Source organism: Scomber japonicus, chromosome 10 (assembly GCF_027409825.1).
Source record: "Scomber japonicus isolate fScoJap1 chromosome 10, fScoJap1.pri, whole genome shotgun sequence".
Lineage (NCBI taxonomy): Eukaryota > Metazoa > Chordata > Actinopteri > Scombriformes > Scombridae > Scomber > Scomber japonicus.
In genome coordinates, this window is record NC_070587.1 from 8,334,349 (window position 1) to 8,359,437 (window position 25,089).

At 40.6% G+C, this 25,089-nt stretch overlaps 2 protein-coding genes across 3 annotated transcripts; one reads left to right on the top strand and one right to left on the bottom strand.

Moving 5' to 3' along the window:
• Window positions 1-30: 30 nt before the first annotated feature.
• usp5 (ubiquitin specific peptidase 5 (isopeptidase T)) lies at window positions 31-14,402 on the bottom strand. Of its 2 annotated transcripts, none has more exons than XM_053326413.1 (20): window positions 14,179-14,402; window positions 13,543-13,671; window positions 13,320-13,383; window positions 13,088-13,215; window positions 12,521-12,666; window positions 11,950-12,134; window positions 11,739-11,833; window positions 10,599-10,792; window positions 10,293-10,364; window positions 8,831-8,918; window positions 8,563-8,688; window positions 8,324-8,477; window positions 7,545-7,707; window positions 7,363-7,451; window positions 4,576-4,704; window positions 3,963-4,106; window positions 3,720-3,862; window positions 2,502-2,652; window positions 2,269-2,353; window positions 31-881 (listed from the first exon to the last, which is right to left on the bottom strand). In XM_053326413.1, the coding sequence occupies exons 1-20, from the start codon at window positions 14,284-14,286 to the stop codon at window positions 788-790; spliced, it is 2,487 nt and encodes an 828-aa protein (XP_053182388.1). In that variant the 5' UTR covers window positions 14,287-14,402; the 3' UTR covers window positions 31-787. The 2 variants fall into 2 exon arrangements, with proteins under 2 accessions (XP_053182388.1, XP_053182387.1); XM_053326412.1 differs by having other exon boundaries at window positions 13,320-13,386.
• Window positions 14,403-16,614: 2,212 nt separating this feature from the next.
• p3h3 (prolyl 3-hydroxylase 3) lies at window positions 16,615-24,814 on the top strand. Its single transcript, XM_053326419.1, has 16 exons — window positions 16,615-16,903; window positions 17,630-17,814; window positions 17,924-18,082; window positions 20,069-20,261; window positions 20,343-20,474; window positions 21,058-21,200; window positions 21,304-21,393; window positions 21,473-21,525; window positions 21,617-21,696; window positions 21,791-21,918; window positions 22,005-22,100; window positions 22,234-22,384; window positions 22,533-22,650; window positions 22,743-22,818; window positions 22,914-23,054; window positions 24,428-24,814. The coding sequence occupies exons 1-16, from the start codon at window positions 16,615-16,617 to the stop codon at window positions 24,584-24,586; spliced, it is 2,193 nt and encodes a 730-aa protein (XP_053182394.1). The 3' UTR covers window positions 24,587-24,814.
• The last annotated feature ends 275 nt before the right edge of the window (window positions 24,815-25,089 follow it).

The following is a 25,089-nucleotide window of genomic DNA, read 5'->3' on the forward strand; positions in this document are numbered from 1 at the left end:
ATCACCCTCAAACTTTTCAGAGAAAACAAGTTGATTTTGGTGTTTGACATTTTTTTTATTTCCTTTTGTAACACACACGTGAGCTGTTATTTATTTGTTTCACTTACTGACATTTCCTCTCGTCGTGAACTGTTATTACTTCCTCACTGAATAGGCTAGAGGAGGAGTTGGTGCTTGGCTGAAGAGGTGACACTAAGCTGCAACCGTCCAATAAAATAAAAAGAGGGGGTTGGAAGCAATAGACTGTATTTTGAAGGAGAAGGGCAGTGACCACTGCTGGCAATGGACGTCAATAGCCAGGACATGGAACGGTGATAATAGAGCAAACTTATTAAAGAGTGAATGGACTTTGCAACAAAAGTCCTGCTAATGTTTAGGGCCTGTTCAATGAAGCAGGTTTTCTGAGTTACTGGATAATACTGTCGAGTGAAACCTGGAAAAGGTCTTTTAACATCAGGCAACGATCCAGATTTCAGAGTTTTACTCAGAAAACTTGTCCAGATAAACTATCTGAACCTGCTTCTCTGATCAGGCCCACGCTTTTGTGCTCAGTGGATGAAAATAAAACATCTCCCCCCCCCCCCCAATACCTAATCTGTACATCTGCACCAATTTATTTAACTGGGTATATTTGCAATCTGAGAGACTTATTTACAGTTTTGTCAGTTGTGAAGCGTGCCAGGGCGTTTGTAAGAGCTTGGTGGGGTGCAGCTGTGGATGTTGTGTTGTGTGTTTGTGTTAGCGTCCACGCCCTCTTCCTTCACCCCGAGTGTAGCGCTCCTTTGTCTCATTCGGCAATTCTCCGGTAGAAGTAGAGGTATCCCAGGTCTTTGGGAGGTTTCTCTGAAGCGCACACCTTCTGATCATTGAAGATGACCCACCTGTGAAACACAGAGCACACACACTTAATAACGAACTGTTTACAGACAGTCTATTGATCTTATTATGAGTGGAACGTGGGTCTTATCTGAACATAAAACATCCAACATGATCCAAATGACTGAAAGGATAATATTAGAACACATGATAGCAAAGTTTTGGGCTTATTCCAATGTGGATATTTTGAATTAATTAGTTCTACAAAGTACAATGTAATACTGTGTACACATCAGATGACATTTAACAAACCAGACTTGGAGTATGGTGCCCCCTGCTGAGCATTTCCATTAGAAAATCATTTTTAAAAAAAGACGTTTTTTTGTGTCAAAATGGATACAACTCTAACTACTCATCAAAGAACAGAAAGCATGTGATGTGTGAGACTAATTTTTTTTTTGTTCTATTTGGAACAGATGAGACCACTAGAGCCAGAATAAGGGGGACAACGAGACTTTCTGTCCCCTCACTTTCAGGCATTATGGTAATAAAGTGGCTTAAAGTCTAAGCCAGGTTGTTTTGACTGTAATCAAAACAATAACGTCAAAGTCTACTCTAAGATGTTGAACCTTTAAATCCAATCCTAATCAGAACACAGAAGGAGCTGCAAGTTCAAACTAGTTTCATCATTTGACCACTAAATAAAATATTGGGCCTTATTTTTTATGATGCAACCACCAACGCAAGAACAATCTAAATACTAGCTGTAAACGTGTTGCAATAACAAATTAAGGCTTTAAGTATGAATAAATGATTTCAATTAAACACCCTCTGACCAAAATTGGCACAGAATAGAACATTTAATGTGATTAAAGCAACTGTATTGATCTGTAAATGAATGTGGGTGATTCTTAAAGTCATCCACAGCTGCTTTGTACTGTATGAAAGCCTTCAGCTCATGAAATCTCTGCAGCATCTGAAGGCAGCTGCACTGATGTGTTTATAAATCTGCAGCTGTGCCAGGGCACAGTGCCGTTATGCACGTTTGTTCACTGTGTTTGCTTTCATTAAATCAGCTGAAAATGACACCAGGCTTCTGCAGAATAACTACAAACACCTCTACACACATCTGACTCAGTATTGTGATTCTTTTGTTTTTTTTAATGAATGACACATCGGGTTAGCAGGGCTCAGCCACATGGTAGTGTCTTCTTGAGACACACTGCAGTGCAAACACTGTAGTAAAACATTAATTACTAAACAATGTGACTATGAGGTGAGACTTTAGTGTTCTGGCTAAAATATCATTGATCCAATCATGACTATTATTATTTAAAGCTGTATGTGTTTAAAAAAACAACAACTTTAAAATATGATATTTGAAGTTCTGAAACAGTGAAATATTCCTAAAACTCAGAAACACACTGAAGTGCCGTGCAAAAGAACACTTACTGCTGATCCTTCTTGATGTGACAAACATAGTGGCCACACATTGTGCTCGTCCCCATGTGACTGATGAATGCCAACAGCTCATATTCTGGAGAAAGGAAGAAAACCACATGTTTCAGTACGAAACGTCCCAATGAAATTATGATTGTTAGAAGATGATCGTGTCACATTCTTCTGAATCCTGAATGTATCCCTCTAAACATCCTCTCTCTTTCCTCCCTCTCCCTGGGACTCACTGCCTGATCCGTCTCTGACACGAGGTCCGGGCGGAGGGTCCCTGCCACCCTCGCTCTCTGCAGCTGAGCGACCTCCTTCAGAAACATCCATGGACTCCAGGTCATCCAGGTGGGAGAAGATCCAGTCAACTGCTCGGTCCAGCACATTACTCTGATTCACAAAGAGGAGTAATACTGTCAGTGAACATCAACAACTGGTTTATAAGGATTATATGTTTTTTTTAAATTATACTTATCTAAGTTAGAAGACCAAAGACAGCTGATGTCATTTCTTCAGAGGCTGAACATCACAAAGTTTAAACATTGCAAAGTCCATTTAATGGATGAGACTAATTGGTCAGATTCATTTCTACATAGGAACAGCTTTCACTTGTATTAATTAGGTTGTAATGCTTTCATGAAGCATTCAATGCACTATGAAAGGCCACTTCTACAGGGAGCCAAACGTTTAATAATGTCTTGATAATTCAACTGTCAAAAGCAGTTACAGGATATTTTCTAAGAGGAGAAAAAGTGGAATCACCCTGCTGATTCAACGTGAGACTGAGACAGTAACTAATAAGAAGAGAGCAGCACAGTAAAAAGCTTTGTTTACTTTCATGTGTGGTGAAGGTTTGAGACTCTCCTGCAGCTCATTGCCTAACTGATTCACTTTGTACTTTTTCACTTTGTGTAAAACTGATCCGCGGACAAATATGCAACAAAACCAAAATGTTTGAAGTCAGTTTCTGAAGAGCGTCTACTTCAGTAAAAACCCAACATGTAAATTAGGCCACCACAACTGACATCATCTCATAATTGGCTCCTAAGCTCCATCACAACGAAATCTGAAATCCTTAATCCATACAGAAGTGTTAAGTCAGTCACCCGTTGTTTTTCGACAACTTTTAACAGCTATTCTTGTTCTTCAGCAATACTTGTTATATAATACACTACTTTTTTCTGCATTTCGACATGCCAGCAAAACAATAAATCTACGAGTACAAGCAAGTCTACGACAAATGCCTTATCAGATAATAATGAGACAGCTTTGCTTACTGTGACTTTAAACTGACACTAATTTTGTTGAGCTATTAGAGTAAAAGTCTCTGAGATTCATTACGGAGTAAAAAGGGCACAGCTGTGCCTGCCTGTATTGGCACAGTTCTACTTTTAGACTAGTGGCCTGTGAAATTAGTTAAATCCCAATCTTTAAATTGGACAGAGATTGATTCTAACCGTGGCTCGAAGTGCTTTGGTCGCCTGGTCTCGGCTGAAACCCATGGAGACGATGGTTGCCAGGTGCTCCTCAGAGAGGCTCTCTGTGGGTGTGGTCCCGGCTCCAGAGCTGCAGCCTGGCAACACCAGCGGGGCAGAGAAGTCTGCAGCCAATTAGAAAGAGAAGAACATGAATACTGAGAGGAGCAGTCCAATTGATTGATGATGATTTGCTCACTGGTTTGTTCCCACTGATCTGCACACCTGGGTCATCCATATGGCCCATGATCCAATTCATGGCAGCATCGATTCCAGTGTTCCCAGTGTAGTACACTGCTTTCCTGCAGGCCTCCAGTGGGAATCCCATTTCACATAACTGGGACACAGTGGAGTCATCAAGAACTGGAGCTGAGAATGTGTTGAGAGGAGAGAGTTGAATTACTTGGATGTACCTTGTGGAAAAATCAATAAAGATGTTTGTTCTTCTGTTTTCATTTTTAGTGGAAATGTCTGTCATTAACAAATGGAAGAACAAAGTTTTCTGGTTTTAAAAAGTTGACAAAAAGGCAAAAATCATAAAAAATATATATTGAAACATCAATTCATAAACCGTAAAAACGGAACCAATAAGTTATGGCTTCTGTAATCCAAACCTACTTATTCCTACTATGAACCTCACATGATGCAAAATAAACAAATAATAAGGCAACACGAGGACAAACAGAAAAGGCAGAAAAAAACAAAAGGAGGAAACAAGGGTGGACATATAACAGCGTCACCAAGGAGGAAGGAGAAGATCAGAAATGACAGACAGACTGACACAGCAGTGGGGAGTAGAGCGAGTCGTCCTCCTCGTTGCCATGGGAACCCAGGATACCTTTAACCTCCACGTCTGGGGTCATGAGTGGGGGCGGGGCCACCTCTGGTAAAAGCTCCTCTCCCGGCTGCTGTCCCATTGCACGTAGCGCACTCAGGTCCAGAGTATCAGGAACGTCGATGCTCACGTCTGCATAAAGCAAAAAAAAAAAACAGTTTTAAAATATTATTTCATCATCCACCATTGTCTAGGATCCTGCACCATTTCAATTTGAAAGTACAGTACATTTTCCTCACCCCTAACTTCTTGACATTATCACAAAAATTGTAGCAAGTATAAATGATGAAGTATGACAAAGTGTCTCAGTTGGAGCCGACCTTCATTGCTCAAAGACTCAAAACTCCCACAGCAGCACAATGTTGAGTAATGTTAAATTTGATGCAATTTTTCCTTTTTTCAGCTCTTTTTGATCCCCTCACAAAACAAAAGCAGTTCATCCAACTGCATAAAAAGCACTTTAAACAAAATGGAGGAAGCCGATCAGTCAGCAGCTTCCACATTCTCCACAATTTGACGTCAACAAGCTACCAGAATGTGAATGAAAACAACAAAGTGTGCAAATCCATTACTCAGGAAATGGACTAAGTTGTTGTGTGCCAGTATGATAGCAACAGGAGGAAATAACTGCCCAGTCGGAGTTGAGTGTGTAAATCACACACTTGAGTTCATATGCACAGATATGAATTAATACCTCTCATCTCTCCTTAGAAAACCTAAAACTTCTTTTGGCTAATGTTGGTCGTTTAAGTTCAATCATTTTGTTCAACGAATAGCTATTTTATATCCAAAAATTCCAGGAACTACAGAACCAGAGGAAACAATCTCAGGAACTAAAATTCCCTTCTGCACATCCTGTTTGTTTTTCCACCACATCTGAAGAACCATGAAGATCAGGCGATTTGGCCCACGCTGGATATAAAAATGACTTTTTTTTCACACATGAGGAAACAACAGCGCAGAGCCATCCCATTGTTCTCTGTATTTACCGTTGCATGACTCATGTTTGAGTTTAATGTCATGAATGAATAAAAATGAGATGCAAAGGGGGAAAATGACACAAAACTTCAGCGTGTCCGTCTCGACAGTGGACGACCTGTTGAGTGTTTTACAGTTATTATTTCTGCTTTAGAAGGTAACCACAGTGAAATAAATTTGTATTTCTCTTATTCACTCACGCTGCTCTACCGCCACTCCCTCTCCCTCTCTCATACACTCTGTAGCTCGCTTGACCATCACTGCTGCCTGTACACATTCACTCTAGTTTGTGATGGAAGAAAACAAAACTTTCTGATTACTGTACAAGAGAGATTTTATGTATTTTGCATCTTGTCTGTGCTCTTCATTTCTCTTGCAGCTTTCGGTTGGGAAAAAAAGTGATGTCATGTATTTCCATGCATCAATTACGATTAAGTAACATTTGAATCAGAAGACGAGGACAGCTGTGGAGTTGTCTGCACGTGTTACTGGGCCACAACCAACCAAATCTAAGCTCCGTTTCTGTCTAAGTTTGAGTATTTTCATAAACAAATTATATGTACAATATTTCCAAACCGTAATTGTGATAGTTTTCTTCTTCATTCATTCGTTTGTCGCTTGTCCTCTGGAAGCGGGGGCCATGTCTTGTTTAATGGTGAAAAATTTCAGCTGCTCTCAGAATACAAATTTAACATTTAAAAAAACGTGTAAGGAAGGTCAACCACACCGTGAAGTGTGGTCTTGCTTATTTCCGATTCTATATGTACACAATAATATTCTCACATCTGTCGCATCTGTATCACAAGCAGGATTAACCCCTCTACATCAACTCTAGTCCCCCTAAAAACAAACACTTAAAATCATGGACAAGAAGACCCACAGATATCACCACTGCCTCATTATTCATAAGTATAATGTCCTCACACTTTACAATCTCAGACTGTACAATGACGCCTGCCTTGTTTTTAATAACCTACACGGTCTGGCCCCTCCACCACTGAGCCGGTTTGTGGCCAGAAAGGACTATTATAGGAGGGGATTGTGTTGTTCCTTTACAAAAGGAGCACGTTTGGATGTTAAGCCTTCTCTGTCAGAGCCATACACTATTGAAACACTCTCCCCACATATACGGACTTCTAAAACATTTTCACTGTTCAAAAAACAACAACTCTGAACCAACTCAAAGAACACCAGAGCTGGATTTATCACTAAATCTCCAGCTTCTGTGTGTTTCACTGTCAGACCTTATGTGGAAATAGGTTTTATTCTCTCTTTTTATTAATGATGTGCTTTTTATATTTCAAAATGTCATGTTAATTTAATTTCTTTTTCATTGTGCTTTGCTATGTTGTTGAGCTGCCCAGGGACTACAGGTGTAAACCAGCCTCTTGGCTAACTCTGACCCATTTACATTGCAGTGTGAACTAAAATGCTCATTGATGTGTACTGTCCCTGCCAAATAAATACTAAATAAAAATAAAAAATGATTGGAACCAAACTACAATTTTAACAGACACCGTTAGGTCCATCAGGATTAAGTATTTAGTCTGTTGCTGGTATCAGCATCATGAGCTTCGACCTGTGCTGTATGTGTATCAGGGGTGAAGACATTCCTCCATTCAACCTTTAATTCAATCCCAAAACATTTCAACACCTGGACGTAATCACTTTATGTATTTATGTATGTATGATACTTTTTCAGATCCTCCAGATGATTCTGTGGCCTCGTTTGTCTCAGTGATCTGATTTTACAACTCTGAGAGGAAGTGAGGACCATGTTCGTGTCTTCAACAAAAACACAGTTTTACTCACCCAGTTTCTTGGGGACCCAGTCAAGGCCAAAGGTGAACTTCTTGATCTGAATAACCAGATGGTCGGGAAAAGAGGCAAAGCGGGTCGTTCTGACAAATGAGACAAAAGCTGATATTAATATTAAGCTTCTATTGCTTCTAATTAATCACTTTCAGTGTGTGAGTGGATGTCTCTTTCCATACTTGGTAGCAGTAGTCTTTGTCTGCACAGCTGAGCTCCAGAAGTCTGTGAGGATCTCTGGTTCACTGAGGGCCGCCATGCAAGCTGTGAAGGGAATTTGCGCACGTACTGTAGGGGCTGATGCATCCCCTTCCTCACGCCGACGGTCTGCCTCCTGCAGCTCTTCTGTTAAGACAAAAAAAAAACTTAAGTACACAGCACTGTGTTCAATCAAAGCAATAAAATGTATTAAAGATCCTCTCCAGACGTGCATTAAGAGACATAAAGATACTTGCTTGGAACAATAACAATGTGTGTCTATGTAGTGTTGCTGGCAGGGAGCTGGGGAGCACTTCATCCCAGCACTTTTTTGATGAAGCACTGTTCACGGGTTTTGTTTCAATGACAATATCTTGACAACACATTACCACTCTAACCACCGCTGTATAAAATACTAGCATCACCTTCTTGCCATTTATTATCCATTTGTTAGGCTTTTTGTTCTCCCCCAGAAACTTTTTGAAAAGTTCAGAGATTTTCAACAAAAGTGCTCGGAGTAGCTGCACAAAAAAGATAACTCTTCAGTTGCAAGGCAGAAAAGCACAGCTATGGCGTTGACTGGTTATTTAGACTCCGATATGTCTATAGCCTCCTTGTGGCATATAAAAAACACCACATGGACATGGTTAAAAACTTGATTTTCACTCGACACAATTCATTCAAGTATACATAGTGTGTGCATCTAAAAAGGTATGGGAACCATTTTTACCCCATTGAGGGAACCTAGCTATCAACCCCTCACCTGTGTTGGTAGCCTGGTCTATGGGCACCGGCAGTTGGACGATGTAATCCACCCGCTGTGTATACTTGGCTTTCTCTGATTGCTGACACACAATCTTCTCCTCCACCAGGAACCTGAAGGCTTCAGATGGGTTGGCCCCGGAGCGACAGTTCCTCTGTGAGGGAAAGGAAATAATAAGATCAATAATATAAAGGAAAAGAGTTGAGGACAATGAAGAGAGAGTGAGAGCACAACTTTACCTCCACCATGTTTATGAAGTGCAATAAAAACTCCTGAGCATCCTGTTGGCGATTGGTGGAGAACTCTGGGTGGCCCCGCCCAACAAGTGCTTTGAACATTCGTGGTGCTATGCCAATTTGGTCTCCCTGCAAACATGAATAGCCAAGTTTGTCAACGATAAGAGCTTTGGCGGACCACATTCTCAGAAATTTCTGAGAGTAAATCCCAAACATTGCAATAGATATCTGTAAAGACTTTGAAATCCACTGGATGATTGTTTCTTCTTACCCTGGGTTCAGATGCACCATTTTCATCTCCAGGGTCTGGTGCTGGTTTGGAATAGTCTCCTGACAACAGACCGAAGCCGAGTTTGGCTCTGCGATAAACAAACAAAGCTGAAATCACTGCACATCCAACAACACATCAGAGCCTCACACAGAAGGAGGATTTGGATATAGGCCTAGACATATTTTAGTTTTTCAAATAACAGGGTACAATGTCTAATAAGGGAGAAGACTTTGATATCTCTCTTGAGAGGACAAAGGTTTTTGTGCAGGAAGAAACGTAGAAGCTGTGTTTGATTCGGCCACATACACGTCACCTCTGGCAGATTTTAAATTGAATTTTACAGGTCAGTGAAAATATGAGATTCTTATATTTGTGAACTTATAAAAATGACAGACATGAAAAAGGCCTCAAGTCACTTTGTAGAACATACCGGTGCAGCTCATATCAGACTACGGTTTCACTTTTGTTTTCACAATAAAAGTCTTTGTCAGTTTAAATGAGAAGTTGGAACAAATCTCCTTTCTTCTGCAATGGCATAGAGCTCAAATGGCAAGAGGCCAAGTGTCATTATAAGTCTGGCTAAACTCTGCTGATCAATAGAGCGTTCTGATTCAGGAGCAGAACCCACACTCAAAACAAAAATCACATTTGAACATGGATCTGCCTGGAGAGAGCTCTGTAATTGGGTTTGTGGTTGACAGCTGTCACGCTATGAGAATGTCAATGTTTATGTGAATGTTTTCTTTAATCTTCTGTGTACGACAGCAACATTTCAAGTCAAAATGTGAAAAAATACAGAATGTGTGTGTGAAACATGTGCGTAGGAAATAGGGCTGGGCGATACCATGATAAAATGTCTCATGTCAATCAATATCAATAATTATTTATCATTTTTAATTACCTATTTTTACATACTTTGAATTTAAACTACTTTATTTATCAAACGGGTAATAATTTTTATGTTATCACAACAATGAAAAACACCCACAAATAAATAATTTATCCACAACATCTGTGCTCATTTTCTCACTCTATGCTGTCGATGGTGCAACCAAACAAAACATATGTTAAAACAATTGAATGTTTGACTCGTGGTACACTCCTTCATCAAGGATATAATAGGTTGTTTATGAGCCAGGGAGGGAGCATGCATGGGGTTTGTTCATGAAACTGAGCTTTGTGTATTTGCCATTTGCTTTCAAGGCAGTTTGCATTTAAGTAAAAGTATTGAACAATTTTCTTATTGCTACTGATGAAACGTCTATCGCTGATACATAACACAATTGTTTTATCGCCCAGGCCTAGTAGAAAGTGAGCTATAAAAAGAAATCACTTTGGAGTGTCTAATAGTACTGAGGATTGTTTTCAATCATATATAGGTATACAACAGCTTCTCATAAACAACCAGTTCAACTTCTTTAAGCTCTGTTACATTAGGTAGAAAATTGTAAAATATACTCACACTTGGACTTTGAAGTCCTGAGTGGGGTCACTTGGAGCATCATCAATAATCTTGTCGATGTTAGACACATACCTGGAAAACATGGATAAAAGGTTATGAAACAAATTTCTTTACATTCAATATTCCACTAATACTATTATTGCTCTTGAGTTGAAGAACATTTAAGATTCACCTCTACAACTGTAATATAATTGTTTTTGCAGCGAGACACAGGGATGAAAATTGTGCTTTTAAATTAAAAATGATTAACGTAACAAGCTGACAGTGCAGGAAGATGGAGGTTGTAAGAAAAAGGGAAGTACTGACTTGCTCTGGAAGTCTGGAACGGTGAAGAGCACTTGCATGACAGAGTTGAGGTAGCAGCTGTTGCCCAGGTTTTTCATGCCGGTCAGGCCCGAGCCAAACAGCGGACGTAGGGTAGTTCCAGACTCCTGGATCACCTCCCATTCCCCCACACGCTGGTTCACAGCAATCTCCAGCTCTGTCATAGTCCGCTCAGTCTGATAGCAGAGAAGTAAAAGGGATAAGAGACTGAAGGATGCAGAGGACACACAAATAGAATTCACTACGGCAACCTTCATATGCAAAGGCAAGTTTTGAAAATGATGAGGAAGATCAGCCAATTTAAAAGTAGTAAAGACACCAGGCAGAGGAGTAAGAAACTACAAAAGACATCATTGCAGTTTTAAGTGCTACACTCTGTCTTTTCCTCCACAGTAGAACAATTCCTCCACCCCCTGCCTGTGCCACATCATTAAATGTGTGTGCAACAATACATTAGCCAGACAAGAAACAATGCAGTACACAGTGAGAGGTTCAGAGATCTTAGACTTCAACAGCTGTGTGATTTGCACTTTGCGTAACAGAAGAAACAAGTGGCAAAGAAATGAATGGCAGCGGGGAATCTGAAGACAAACAACAGGTACGGGGGAAAATATGTGAAACAAAGAAAAATATACTAGGCAAATATGATACAAGAAATGTGGTGAAAAGTAAGAGCACACAAGGATAGGTATTACTGTACAATTATAATCCAGTGATCATACTAGAACAACAACAACAACAATAACAATAATAATAACAACATAATAGAAAAGTTGGCAAATTATTAAATTAACTTTTTTCTTTTTTGCTGTGGTATTGGTTTTATAAGTGTGACTGACGCTCAAACGCTGCGACTGGATTTTATAACCATAGTAATACTATGTAATCAATGACGGCTCTGTGAGACACAGATAGCTATAACTGTATGGATGTCTGCCAACAGGGAAAAATTAAATATCTCTGGCTAAATTTGTAACTGTCCAAAGGTGAATCAGAGGGCTGAGCAATACCTCTGTCTACAAGATCTTGTTCAGATGCTGAAGATTAAAATGACAGTAGGTTAAGTGACACAAAATGAAAATAGTCTTGTTCAACCACAAAAATCAGAAACACAGAACTTGCCTTCTCCATGGTCATCATGTCAATGCCGAAGTGAGATAAGTGCTCTGGTAACTTGGAATCCAGTACCATGTCGTCCTCATCATAGGAATACACATCTGGACAAAACAGTGGTGGAAATTGAGGGCAAAGAAGCAGTAATAATTCACAGACTTGCATGTCATGTCCTGATATTTCAAATTTTCACCGCAGAAAAATGATCATGTTTTCTCACCTGCACCGTCGGGAGTGATGGTACCGAGTTTGACAGCAAGTGGGTACCCTGTTTCCTGGAAGTGGAGCAGGGCGTGGTTGTTGCCCCCGGTGCCATCAAAGTACCTGCGACCACAGAGCACTTTGCCATCCGTCAGGTTCATCCAAATATTCTCCTGGAGGTCACACACCTCACACCGCCAGCCACTAAGATGGAGAAAAGACAAGCAAGTCCTCTAATATAGATGTGCTCTGAGGTTTTGACAAATAAAACTTAACAGCTACACATTTTTTATTAATGGAGACACAAAAGTATTAAAGGACGAATACAATCATGGATCAATGGATCCTAAATATAAAAAGCATTACTGTCTAGACATTTCCTTCACTGAAACTAATACACTTCTGCCACTGCTAAAGGTTGTGTAGTGTGTATGTGTGTGTGTGTGTATCTTGTGTATATGGAAGTATCATATATGCATATTTTGTACATTCCTTTATCAATCATCATACGCTCCGTTTATAAAGACACTTATCTGTGAGAAACAGCATGATATTTGTATGTAAGCGATAGCTGTGAGCTCTGGTCTCACCTGGGAGGGATCTTGAGCCCATTGTCCAGCTGTTTAAGATCAGCAGCATGCCGTGACTCCTGTCTCACCTCCCCGTCCCACTGTTGAACTTGTAAAGCATGAGACACTGAGTCGGCTGCCATGATACCCGCCATTGACAGGGACACCTTGAGGAACACAGAAAATCAGTTTTCAGACACAAATTACACCTCAGAAAGAGCTCATGATGAAACTCCTGAACTAACTGGTCACCGAGAGTAACACAGTTTAGTGTCCATATATCTGTGTGCCTCCCTATGTGCATGTGTCTCAATATTCTGATATTAAAGAATATATTTACAACATGAGCAATCATTACATTTATTGTACAACTATTTATGAGATGTGCGATGTGTATTAAACAAGCGGGAGCATTGTGCATCCATAGCAAATTCCCCTCTGGAACAATAAAGTTCTTATCACATCTTTTTATTTTTCCTGAAAGTGTGCCAGTGTCAGTTCTGTAGAGTAGCCTACTACGATTGTGACAAACCAGAATCTGAACAAATTGATAGCATTTCTGTGACCAGACTACACACAAAATCTCACCCGCTCTCTCACAACGTCAGGCATGGTTCCAAGATCCTCTGCTGTCACTTCCTGTCTGTCAGGTAAGATGACAACCTTTACATCCTCCTCATACAGCTCCTGCTCCACATCAAAACCTCCTGCAATCCCTGGACAGACCAGAAACAGAACAGTAGATAAACACTATAGATGACAAACAAAAGATGACGCCCATATTATTTATATTTATGCAAACACTCTTCAACGCACACACCAATAGCCAGTCTGGTGGGCTTCTTCTTAGGCGGGTGTCCAGATCCGGAGTTGTTGTCGTCTTCCTTCTAGGAGAATTACACATGTAATGAGCATTGGGAGTAATTTAGTGTACATGGAAAGAGATGGTGCTGCAAATTACTGTAGGTGTCCACAGGGATACGCAGAATTAACCACCACTATAAGGAAAATAAATCATATAAATAGGAAGATATGGGGTCCACCTTAGCCTTGCGAGTCCGGGTGATGTGCAGGTAAGCTCTCTGGCCAGCCCGAGCATGGTGCCTGTCCACATACTGACTTCCAAAGCCCAGGAAACTGTTCATGCACACATACAGGCCTCCATCACTCTCCTGGGGACAAAAAATGTTGTAGTAATGTCTCACCACCCTGAAACAACACTGGGAAGTTTAGGTTGGGAGCAATGTGGGTATCTGTCCATGTCACAGCATCAGTTATCATTACATTTCAACCTCTGACGTTTGCTAATCAACTCAAAGCGTCAACTATGTAACGTTAGATTGAGAGAATAGGTAAGAGATAGGTACTGCCACAGCCTCCTCAATGGACCACAGCTAGCTTGCTAGCTCGTTTTGACAGCATACCCGGTTTAAGGAATACAGCTAGCTAGCAGGCTACAGCAGCTAAGCTTTCATTACAGTGCAGTATTAGCTTAGCCTAACGTTAGCTTGCTACTCAGTCGAAACAGGAAAATCTAGGAAAGCCAGTCAGTTAAAAGTAGGACAGCGCTGACAAAACGTTAAGTGTGACAAATATAAGAGAATGGAAGAGAGTGGGGGAATGAAAGGACGCTGTTTGTTAGCTGACGGTTTTATTTGCAAGAGGTAAAGATGGCTCACCGGCGAGGAAAATGACAAGGCGCATTCGTCTTTGTGGACACGGTCCCCGGGCTTCGGGACCCGGATAGTGGACAAAACCGACATCAGAACCTCTCCAACGTCCGCCATGACTAGCTAGCTAGTTCCGCCTTTCAGTGGGACACTTGCTCCTCTTGAGTTTGGACCCCCAGCCTCTTGATTCACCGGCTCGGAGAGTGTGTCCGTTGTCTAGCCCGACTGTTGCTGTGTGTGTTTGTCTGAATGAATCATGAGCTGCTGCTGCTGCTGAGGGAAGGCCCCGTTACCGTAATGTCTACAATATGGGTACCCGTCGTAAATTTTTAAAAGCAACTGGTTTGAAATGTGTTTGAATGTAGGGAATAGACACAATTCAGGTGGCCTAAAAAACACTGAAAGGGTTTTTTTTCTTATGCTTTTCTTGCTATAATCGATCCTACTGTTCATGTACTGATTATGGCGTACTGTTACAACAAGAACTGCTACTGTTTGCACCTTTTTATATTTGTTATCTTTGTTGCTCTTATAGATTGTTAATGTTGTATTTATGTCTTAAGTTGTTTTTAATTGTATTGAATGTCCTTATGGCTCAGGGAGTGCTATATAAATTTCGTTATATTGTTTTCTGTTCCTCAGTATAATGACAATAAAGCTACTAAACTAAACTAGAAGATCCCTTTATAAAGCACTTATAATGTAAATAATCAGAGACAATTTCCGGGAACGTGTCTATGTTCCCACAGCCCCATGTTCCCTCAGCCCTATGTTCCCCCAGTTTAATGTTAAAATAAAGAATTTCATCTGTCTTTCAAGCATTTTCATAGATGAAAAACAACAATATGTTATGTGCATTAGGGAATGGCCATACCTGTGCAGTGGGACTATGGCTGACCCCCAATTGCCACAAGTCCCCTTCTGTGCAAAACATGTATCTAAAGGTGTATCTGAAACTTATACAGAGCTTCAGTTATCTATTTGGTCAATTCAAGTTGATAACTTTCAACATTACAGACTTTTTAGTGCCAAAGTCCTTTTTTATACTTCTACTTCAGTTATTATTAGAGACACAAGCATTAATGGGACTAATAATCATGGCTCAATGGATCCTAAATGTAAAAAGCATTACTGTCTAGACATTTCCTACACTAAAACTAATATACCTCTGTGACTGCTAGAGGAGTGTATATGGAAGTATCATATTTGCATATTTTGTACACATAATTTCTCATGAGCTTTGTTCATAAAGTCACTTATCTGTGAGAAACAGATTTATGCTAAAGATACTTTAAATGTGGTAGATATCTAATTGAAATGACTAACTCAGACTGTTGAGCCCTCACATAAACTTTATATGAACTTTTTTATGCATTTTTTAACCTAATGGACACACACTGGATTTTGGCCTCCATCACTCACATTGAAAGCACATTTGAAGGTGTTGAAGAAAATCACTCAAGTCCTTGTTCAAAGGACCTGGGGTCTGAGACAGTAGACTGAGTGACCCCGAGCAAATGGAAGCATTTTATACAGTAAGACCAAGGCTGTGATCAGCAAATGAAAATAAACAAAAGGGCAGGAAGGGAGGGCATTTGCATTCAGACGGAAACCAGGGCCATCTTAGTAAGGGGGAAGGTGGTTCTCAGTCAGATGTCAATGTTAATTGAGAAGGTCCAAAACAGGAGAGGGTACCGTAGCAAAAGGTAAAATCATCAGGGGTCAAGCGTGACCAAGGCTCTGTTCCCAGACATCATTTGATTATCATGTCTCTTCCCAAACCAATTTCTTCCTCAAACGGAACATCTTAATATATAGTCTGTATGGGCATGGGGAATGACATTTTTTGTTCACATGGGCATCTGACTGTTGTTTTAAGACAGACTTGAAAAATTGTGAACTAATCCATGGATAGTGGATCAACCACCTTTATTTGTACATTTACGGTAATGTCCGTTGATTTCAACTGACGTCTTCCTCTCACAACCGTTTTATTTTTTCTCCCACCCGCATTCTGAAAAGACCCGCCCTACTCTGCCTCTGATTGGCTAGTACTCGTCGCCTTCGTAGGGTTAGAGCCAATCAGAAGTGGAGTAGAGGTGGGTCTGTTCGGAATGCGGATGGGGGAAAAAATAGCGCCTCTCCGCTCTCCGCCACTTAGTGGTATTGCAACCATGGTAACGTGCGAGGAACCAGGTCACCTATCCCTGTTATCTCAAACAAAATTATGGTCAATTTAGCTGTAATCTCAATTTAAAGGAATTTAATAACCAGTCAGAGTGATAACGACAAGCTGTAGTGAGTATGTCAAATTAATTAACTCTTTACCCTGGAGGAAACTTTTTAGGGCTGCAAACTCCTTCGTTCCCCGAATATTTTCCTAGTTAGTCCCTCCTCTCTCCTCCAAGCTGAGTCTCCTCCACTTGAGGGTTTGCTTCTTGGACCATGGCGCTCCTCTCCAGCTACTCCTCTGTATACGTGGCGTTTCATATCTTTATCTTAGCATTATTTAATTTAACCTCAGTCAACCAGGTTGGCGGCAGCGTCGTGTCACTGCTGCAGCCGTATGATTTCTTGTATTATAAAGGGGTCCGTTCATACTTTAATGGGGAGTGGGCTAAGTCTGCGGAGCTGCTGGAAAAGTCCATCGTAACCAAGGAATCACTGCTTAAAATACGCAGGCAGTGTTATGATGACTGTGTAGCAGCAGGACTGGATGCATACAGTAAATTGGGTAAGTTATGAGGTTTAAATGGTGTGTTTGTCTGTCTTTGTGGTGCATGGTGTTGAAGTGGAGTCAGTGAGTGGTTATTTATTAGCAATTCATTCAATTATATGATAAATGAGTTAAATAATACATACAAATTGGAGACATAATAACATGCTTAGCGAGTAAGTTCATAAATTACTTTGCCATAGCCTATGTAATGGATACAATTCTTAATTTTTTTGAATTGATATATTCAAAACCACTTTAAAATGTTACATTAACTTGCAGCTATCCCTTTGTTTTCCTTTGCTGTACCTAGAAATAGGCCTAGCAGTAATCCAGATGTTCATTTGGAGTAATCAAGTCAAAACTAGTTTACAAACCCATGCCTGCAACTGCCCTGGGGCCACAGATCTCCAGGGGCCCCAAAGCTGAAGGTTCACTGCCTGTCAATTGAGTTGTGGTAATTTGATTAATTGCACATTTGTACCACAAAGAAGGCTGTATCAGCTAAGGTGAGTACTGTATTATTAGCTAACCTTATAAGACACAAGGTGTTCAGGAGCCTCTGGTCAAAATCTAATTAAGAAATACTAAATTGTAAAGTAATAGGAAAACATGAATGTGAACTAGATTGATACAGGTATATTTTTTTATACAAAACAACTAAACAGGGAAATGTTCAGTTGAACTGTTTGTTTGATTATATGTATGACTCCCTATAATGACGCACATTTTCTGTATTGTCAGACACTGCAAAGGGGAGTCTGTGGGACCTGTGGGCCTTGGATTGGGTGCAGCAGAAGGCTGAGTGCTTGAGATTCTGTATTGGACGCTCTGTCACCCCTGTTGGACAGCTTCCTGTCTCTGCAGACATTGAGTATGAGTTCAGCAGTCGCAACCCCTACAACTTTCTTCAGGTCACATACTACAAGGTGAGCTGTTCTTAAAGCACTCATGAAGGTCTATGGCATACTAATGATGATGATTTATTGTCAATATTATATATGTAGAATATCATGTTCTGCTCTTCCTCCACATCAGTTGGAGAAGTTGCAGAGGGCGGCATCAGCAGCTCAAACCTATTTTGTGGCCAACCCCAGTCACCTGGAGATGAGAAACAACATTGAGAAGTACAGAAGGATGCAAGGAGTGACAGACGATGACTTCCAGGACAGAGAGCTTGAGAATGAGAAACACTGGGTGAGGAGCAGCATGGGGGGGTTGATGGGTTTGAAACGAAGAAGGTAGTTGTGTATGAGCAAGTAATTTTGGCCACTGTAGGTAACTGCAGTGCTAAAAGTCTAACACACACACTAGCAACTTACACACTAGCAACTAACACATATTTTTATTATCAACCAATCAATCGATTATTTTCTTAAGTGGTCATTCATGCAATCTGTAAAATGTCAGCAAATTGTGAAAAATGTCCATCACAAGTGCCCACAGCTTTTCTAAATGTCTTGTTTTGTCCCACCACAGTCCATACGAAACCAAAGATAATTGATTTATCATTATTGAATAATATGAAAACCAGAAAATATTATCATCTGTGAAGCTGAAACCAGTGAATGTTTGCCATTTTTGCTTAGAAGTCATTTAAAATGATTAGTAAATTATCAAAATTGTTGCTGTCTTTTGACTATAATTGTTGCAGATCTATAATAGACTGTCAATAAATTCACTGGTTTGCTTTTCAAATACCAAATCATTCTTGACGTAAAACAGAGACAAAGTATATAATGATCCTGCTTTTCATGAACAGAATATTTTCTCACTATTTTGTAGAAAACCGTTTGATGTTTAAAATTCAGTTAATCACTTTCTGTGGATTTAGAATTTTCTAAACCATTATCCAGGTTTTATGTGGATAAACAGAAATGATTTATTAGGTCAACATCTACAGGAGGGATTGGACAGTCCTCTCTTGCCTGTTTACTGTTCATTCACTTTAGCTCAGTGTTTAATACCGTCATTCCTCAGACCTTGACAAATAAGCTGAGCTCTCATGGACTGAGCATCTTGTTGTGCGGTTGGATTTTTAGACTTTCAGAGTAACAGGACACAGATGGTCAGAATCAAAACACGGACATCTTTCAGTGTTACTGCAAACACTGGAGCCCCCTGAGGATGTGTGCTGAGCCCACTACTGACCCACGACCGGGTCACCATAAACCAGAGCAACCACATCATCAAGTATGTTGACGTCAACACAGTCGTGGGGCTCATCACCAACTATGATGAATCTGCTCATAGGGATGAGGTGAGACAGTTTGAGTCTCTCTGAATGTCTACAAGGAAGGAGATGATTGTTGACTTCAGGAGGGCTGAAGAAACTCACTCCCCCCTACAGGTTGATGGTAAGACTGTGGAGATAGTGCATAGTGTAAAGTTCTTGGGGGTGCACATCACAGACAAATCCTCTTGGAACCCTCTTACACCACAGAAAGGTGTAAAAGAAAATCCTGTAGCGTCATGAATGACTCCTCTCACCCCTCTCAAGGTCTATTTGACCTGCTGCCTTCTGGAAGAAGACTGAGCAGAGTCAAATCCAGAACCACCGCTGTCAAAAACAGAATTTTTTTTACGGACTGTTCGTCCCACCTGACTGCAGGGGGACAGTTCAGAACTCCATAAGCACCTCAGCACTTGGACAATTTTTATGTATCTACACTTTGATTGAAGTTTGCTGCTCCTATTGTCCTATGTTTGTTTTTATTGCTTTGTTTTTTCAAATATTTGTATGTATCGCACTATGGCTGCAGGGACATTATATTTAATTCTTGCTTTTTTCATAACTTGTAACGAAAGGAATGACAATAAACTTGAACTTGAACTTGAGGACCAATAAACACACTCACTCTGCACACACTCTGATGTTAACTAACTGGATACATAAGAGAATTATTTTGGAGATGTAACTGAGGAGTCAGCTGCAGCCTGAGAGTCTCTTTTCACTTTCTGTGATTCAATCATGTAATTCAAACCTTTGTCTTTTCAGACATTCACACTTGTTACAACATGGTTAGGCTTGTCTGAAATGGGCTTAAATGTGTAATTACATGTATTAAAATAAAGTGGAATAAAGTCTGTGTTTCTACTTTTATTTTCTCTTAACACAAGCCAGTCTAGCAGGATCTGCATTTTGAATCTTATTGTTGTATCTTTACTTGCCCCCAAACGCAGGTCCTGTATGATTCTGCAATGCAGTATGAGGCCTCCTCTGACTGGGTGCAAGCAGCAGAGAAATGGAGAGCATGTGTGAATGAAACACTGCGGCAGACAGAGGAGTGCAGGGCACAGTGTGTGGTGGCCTCCCAGCGGCTGCCTGAGGACAGAGGAGTGGACAGCGTTAGTGGCGTGTTTGAGAAAGCTGCAGGTAAGAAAAAAACGTAGTTTTACTCTTTCACTTTGAGTCAGACAAAAAGAGAAAGAAACTGTTTTTTTCTTTTCCATCTAGCTCTTTCTCTCTCGCTGCTCTCGTGCCAGCAGTCCTGTGTCACTCAGGTCGCCACACGTCCCGGAAGGATTTCTGCTCAGGAGGAATTGTTGCCCACACAGCTGGAGCATCTGCACATTGTCCAGTTTAAAGGTTGGTGTTCAGAGGTCAAACTGAAGATCATTTAATTTTGAATGAACAGTGCATGTGCCTTAGTGACTTGTAATATGTCTTCCTCTAAATAGTCTTTGCTTCATGATCACGCTACATTCACTCCTGAATCCTAAGTGTCACTTCACCTTATACAAAGAAGAATAAAGGGTCCAAGTTGCAAACTCAGTTTCACATGCAGGAAGAACCTCTTGCTGCATGTAAAGTGCTCTTGAAGATGAAGACACTGGTCACACTAAAGAAAACATTTTTCAGGAAATTCTTATGCAGCGAAAAGAGAGTAACTTTGAAAGATTTATATTTTAGAATTAATAATAATAGTAATTGTACTTATTGATGGGACTGCACCATCCTGAATGGTTTGTATTTTCTTTGATATAATTTGTGATAGCTCTTTGTCTGTTTGCTCCCTGTCTGTATAATATTTCTGGTGTATTTTCCATTTAGAGCACAAAGTGCAAACAATCAGTTTTACACTCTGAAGAAGAACCTGTGTGGTCGATATCAGTTGCTGTTTTAATCAATGTGCCGCTTCTCCTCATTTCTCTCTCCTGCTTCCCCACAGCTGGAGATATTAGTGGAGCAGTGAAGACACTTCGCTCACTGCTCCTGTTTTATCCCTCTGACAAGGACAACATAGACAACCTGCAGCTCTACTATGAGACACTAGGAGGAGACACAGAGTCACAAGGCACACAGCCTGATCAGGTACCTTTCACCACTATGGTTGTAACATCACTTGCAGACTTTCAACTTTTCTCACTTTTCATACTTTTGTTCATGCAGACTACATATTTTTTTTGTCCTACAGGAGATTGTCAGATATGTTAATCGGTCTTTGCAGGAGAAAAAGCTTCTCTACTTTGGTATGGAGAGCTTAGAGTTCAGTTTCATCGACCCAGTAAGTACTGATTGCAAATATATACTATCGTGATGCACAAGTTGAACGACCGTAAAGCGAATAATTGTTTTCTGGGTAGGATCTTTGGACTCCGGAAGATGTTGTTCCTGAATCACTCAGGGAGGTCTGGAGGTACGACATACCGGAGGAAAAGTCATTCGGTAACTTTAGTTTTAGTAAAAGTTAACGTTATGTCAACTCTGAGTCTTTTGTGTTCCTACAGAGTTGAGAAAGACAAAATGCAAGAAAAAATGAAAGAGGGAGAGCTGCTGGAGGAAGTGGATGACAGTGGGTTTTTTGCAGGTAAGGCAGTCCTTCCACCCTTTTTTTCAGTTTGTAACAGTGTAGAATTCACCCATTTTTTTCTCTCACCGTTTCCTATTCATCCTTTCTCCAGGTGGACCGATCCGTGAGGTGGGGGTGACCATCGCCATGGACGACGAGGTTCTGAATGGGACCAATCGCGTTGTACTCGACGGAGTCATGACAGAGAAGGAGTGTGACAGAATAATGAAGTTAGCAACAGTAAGTTCAGGCTGTTACATAATTGATGCATGGTCACACTCTCACCTTACATTTATTTACCCCATGACTCCTCTTGTCTCTGATAGGCTGCAGCATCTGCTGGAGATGGTTATCGGGGACGACGGTCTCCACACACACCTCATGAGACGTTTGAGGGCCTGACCGTCCTCAGGGCTTTAAAGGTGGGTGAAGAGGAAATAATGCAGGCAGATATGTTACACATTTTTGAGTGAATTTCATCATCGTGGCGTGCAGTGGTATTCTCATGAAGATGAAGTTGAAATTTGTTGATCCTCACTGTTTTTTCTTTCACAGTTGTCTCAGGATGGCATGGTGAACCAATCAGACGCCAGGCTGTTACATGAGCTGGGCGAAAGAGTGAGAGTCCTGCTTCATTCCTACTTCAGGAGCCCCTCAGGACTCTTTGTCTCTTTCACACACCTGGTCTGCCGCAGTGCTATCGCAGGTAACACCAGCAGTAAGCTCAGGGGAGAACACTGTTAAACTTTATTCCCATGTGGATCTACACAATTTCACAGAGTTCTGACTTGACTCTGTGAACGTAAATGTCTTCAGGGAAGTGAGATTGTCTGTTTGATTTTCTGTGCCCTCAGGGGACCAGGAAGGCCGGTTGGACCTGTCTCATCCTGTCCATGTTGACAACTGTCTCCTTGAGCCAGAAACCAACCAGTGTTGGAAGGAACCTCCAGCCTTTATACACAGAGACCTCAGGTAAACAAAATGCTTTTGTCTTTATTGTCTTTATCATATTCATTTTTCTGTTTTAAACAAAACCTAAATTGAAATTACATTTCTGTCCACAGTGCGATTCTCTATCTGAATGACAACTTTGATGGTGGAGAGTTGTTCTTCACGAGCAGGGATGCCAAAACAGTAACAGTAAGTGATTATCTAAGACTTTCACTTCAATTCATTTCATGATTTTTTTTAAGTGTATTTGCTCTACATGATGAATTGTTGACCTTTCCCTTCAGGCTCGAGTAAAACCCACCTGTGGCCGAGTAGCAGGCTTTTCCTCAGGTCCAATTAACCCCCATGGTGTCACTGCAGTGACAAGAGGCCGGAGGTGCGCACTGGCCCTCTGGTTCACCAAGGAGAAGCTGTACAGAGACATGGTGAGCGTTATGATGACACACTGCACTGACTTCCTCCTCCAGTCTGACCTGTTGCCTGCAGCCATGTGGTTATTTGTGTTGTGATGCCAGTGCTGGGAAATGAGACCAGCTGGAGACAATGCAAATCTGGTGGTGGTTTGTCATCCACAATGCCCGATCTGAAATCAAACCATGGCATTGTCCTTTGGGTTGATCATACCCACTTGGAAAAAATGACTCATTCAGATGCGTTGAGGATGTTCTAGTATCATAATTTCTTGTAAATGTATGCCATCAGTCATTTTGTAATAAATTGCAGTGTCCGCATTTGGAAAATAACATAAATACCAGGGACTCTTCTGAAGAGTGGGTGTTTATTAGTTAAAGGTGCAGTGTGTCAAATTTTGTGGCATCTAGTGGAACAGACTTGGCAGAAATGGAATATAATATTTCTAAGTTTGTTTAATCAGTGTATAATCACCTGAAAATAAGAATTGTTGTATATTCATTACCTTAAAATTAGCCCTTTATATCTACATAGAGAGCGGGTCCTCCTCTACAGAGGCCGCCATGTTTCACAGCTGTGAATGGACAAACCAAAGACTAGCTCTAAAGAGGGCCTTTTGCAAATTTCATAGCCACCCTAGTTTCTCCTAGACTTGAAAATTCATTTGGCTGCAATCTGCAACCTGAGCTATAGATGCCACTAAATCCTACACACTGCACCTTTAAGAAAAATAATAACCTTTAATACTTACAGTACAGTGGCTTACCCACTTCAACGTTGGCTAACCTTTAGCAGTGAGTTTATCTTTTCTAATATTCACAGTGAGATAACATAACCTTTAAAGGAAGAAATAACATCCTGGTTCTTGAAAATTAAATGTTGAATTCACAGGATTAGTTCAGTGTGTTTTGGTTTTACTGCTACTGTACAGCCTTACTTGGTCTTTTATCACCACAAGTGCATGTTTGCTATGTTAGAAAAGCATAGGTTCAATGCTTACAACATTTTAATTATAATAATAACTTGATTTATGTAACACACAACAGATTTTACAAAGTGCTTTGACAGATAAAACAAAACCAGGATACTGAGAAGGGAAATATAAAGCCAAACAGTACGGCCCACAAGACAAAGTAAAGATTAGTTAAGTTAAAACATGAAGACAAAAGACAAAAAAACATATTGATATCAATTCATATTCCACATATTCCCCGTTCAGCAAAGCCTACATTGTCTCAGTGTAATACAGGAAAGATTACTAGTTTCACAGTTCAAGGATATAAATGGACAGGAACACATGTAATCAGCTTCATCCAAACTTTTCCTGTCATAGTGCCCTCTGTGAATCAATATTTTGTCATCTGTTTATTCTGTCTCTCTCCTCCAGGAGCGAGAAGAGGCGGAAGCCATGTGGGCTGCAGACGGACAGAGTGTGGTGAAAGCGGACGAGGAGAAGGCGGACAAGAGCGGCAAGGCTCGAAGCCAAGCATCAAAGGAGAAGAGCAGAGCGAGAGGGAGGGTGACAGGAGGCAAAGATGAGCTGTGAGAGCCTGAGCAAACCCAAAACCTAGACTCAACCAACCAAACTGGAATACATTTTCATCTACGTCAACTCAAGTGAAGCATGACCGACCTCCCTACCCATTACACCAACCACAAACTCCTCTCTGTTTTTACATGACTTTCCAGTTGGTCACACTCTTAACTTAATGCCTTAACACTTCATCCATCTTTTTTTTTTTTGTAAAACAGCTTGCATGAGTTTGTATATATTGTATTTATACTGTATTTATACACTCTCCATTTCAGTCTGTGTGTGCCTTATTGACTGTTAAATAAAACCGATTTAATTCCCTTTTGAATATGAAGAGAATAAAAGAAGAAATCAATGTGACTCTTTAACAATGTTGCATGAATAGTGGATTTCAAATTGATGAAAAGAAAGAGCATTAGAGCGAGAGAGAGAGAGAGGACAAAAAGGGGCAGAAAAGTGAAAGCAAAGGCTGTGTAATCTATCTATCTGTGTAATCTCTGTGGCTGTCTGCTGAT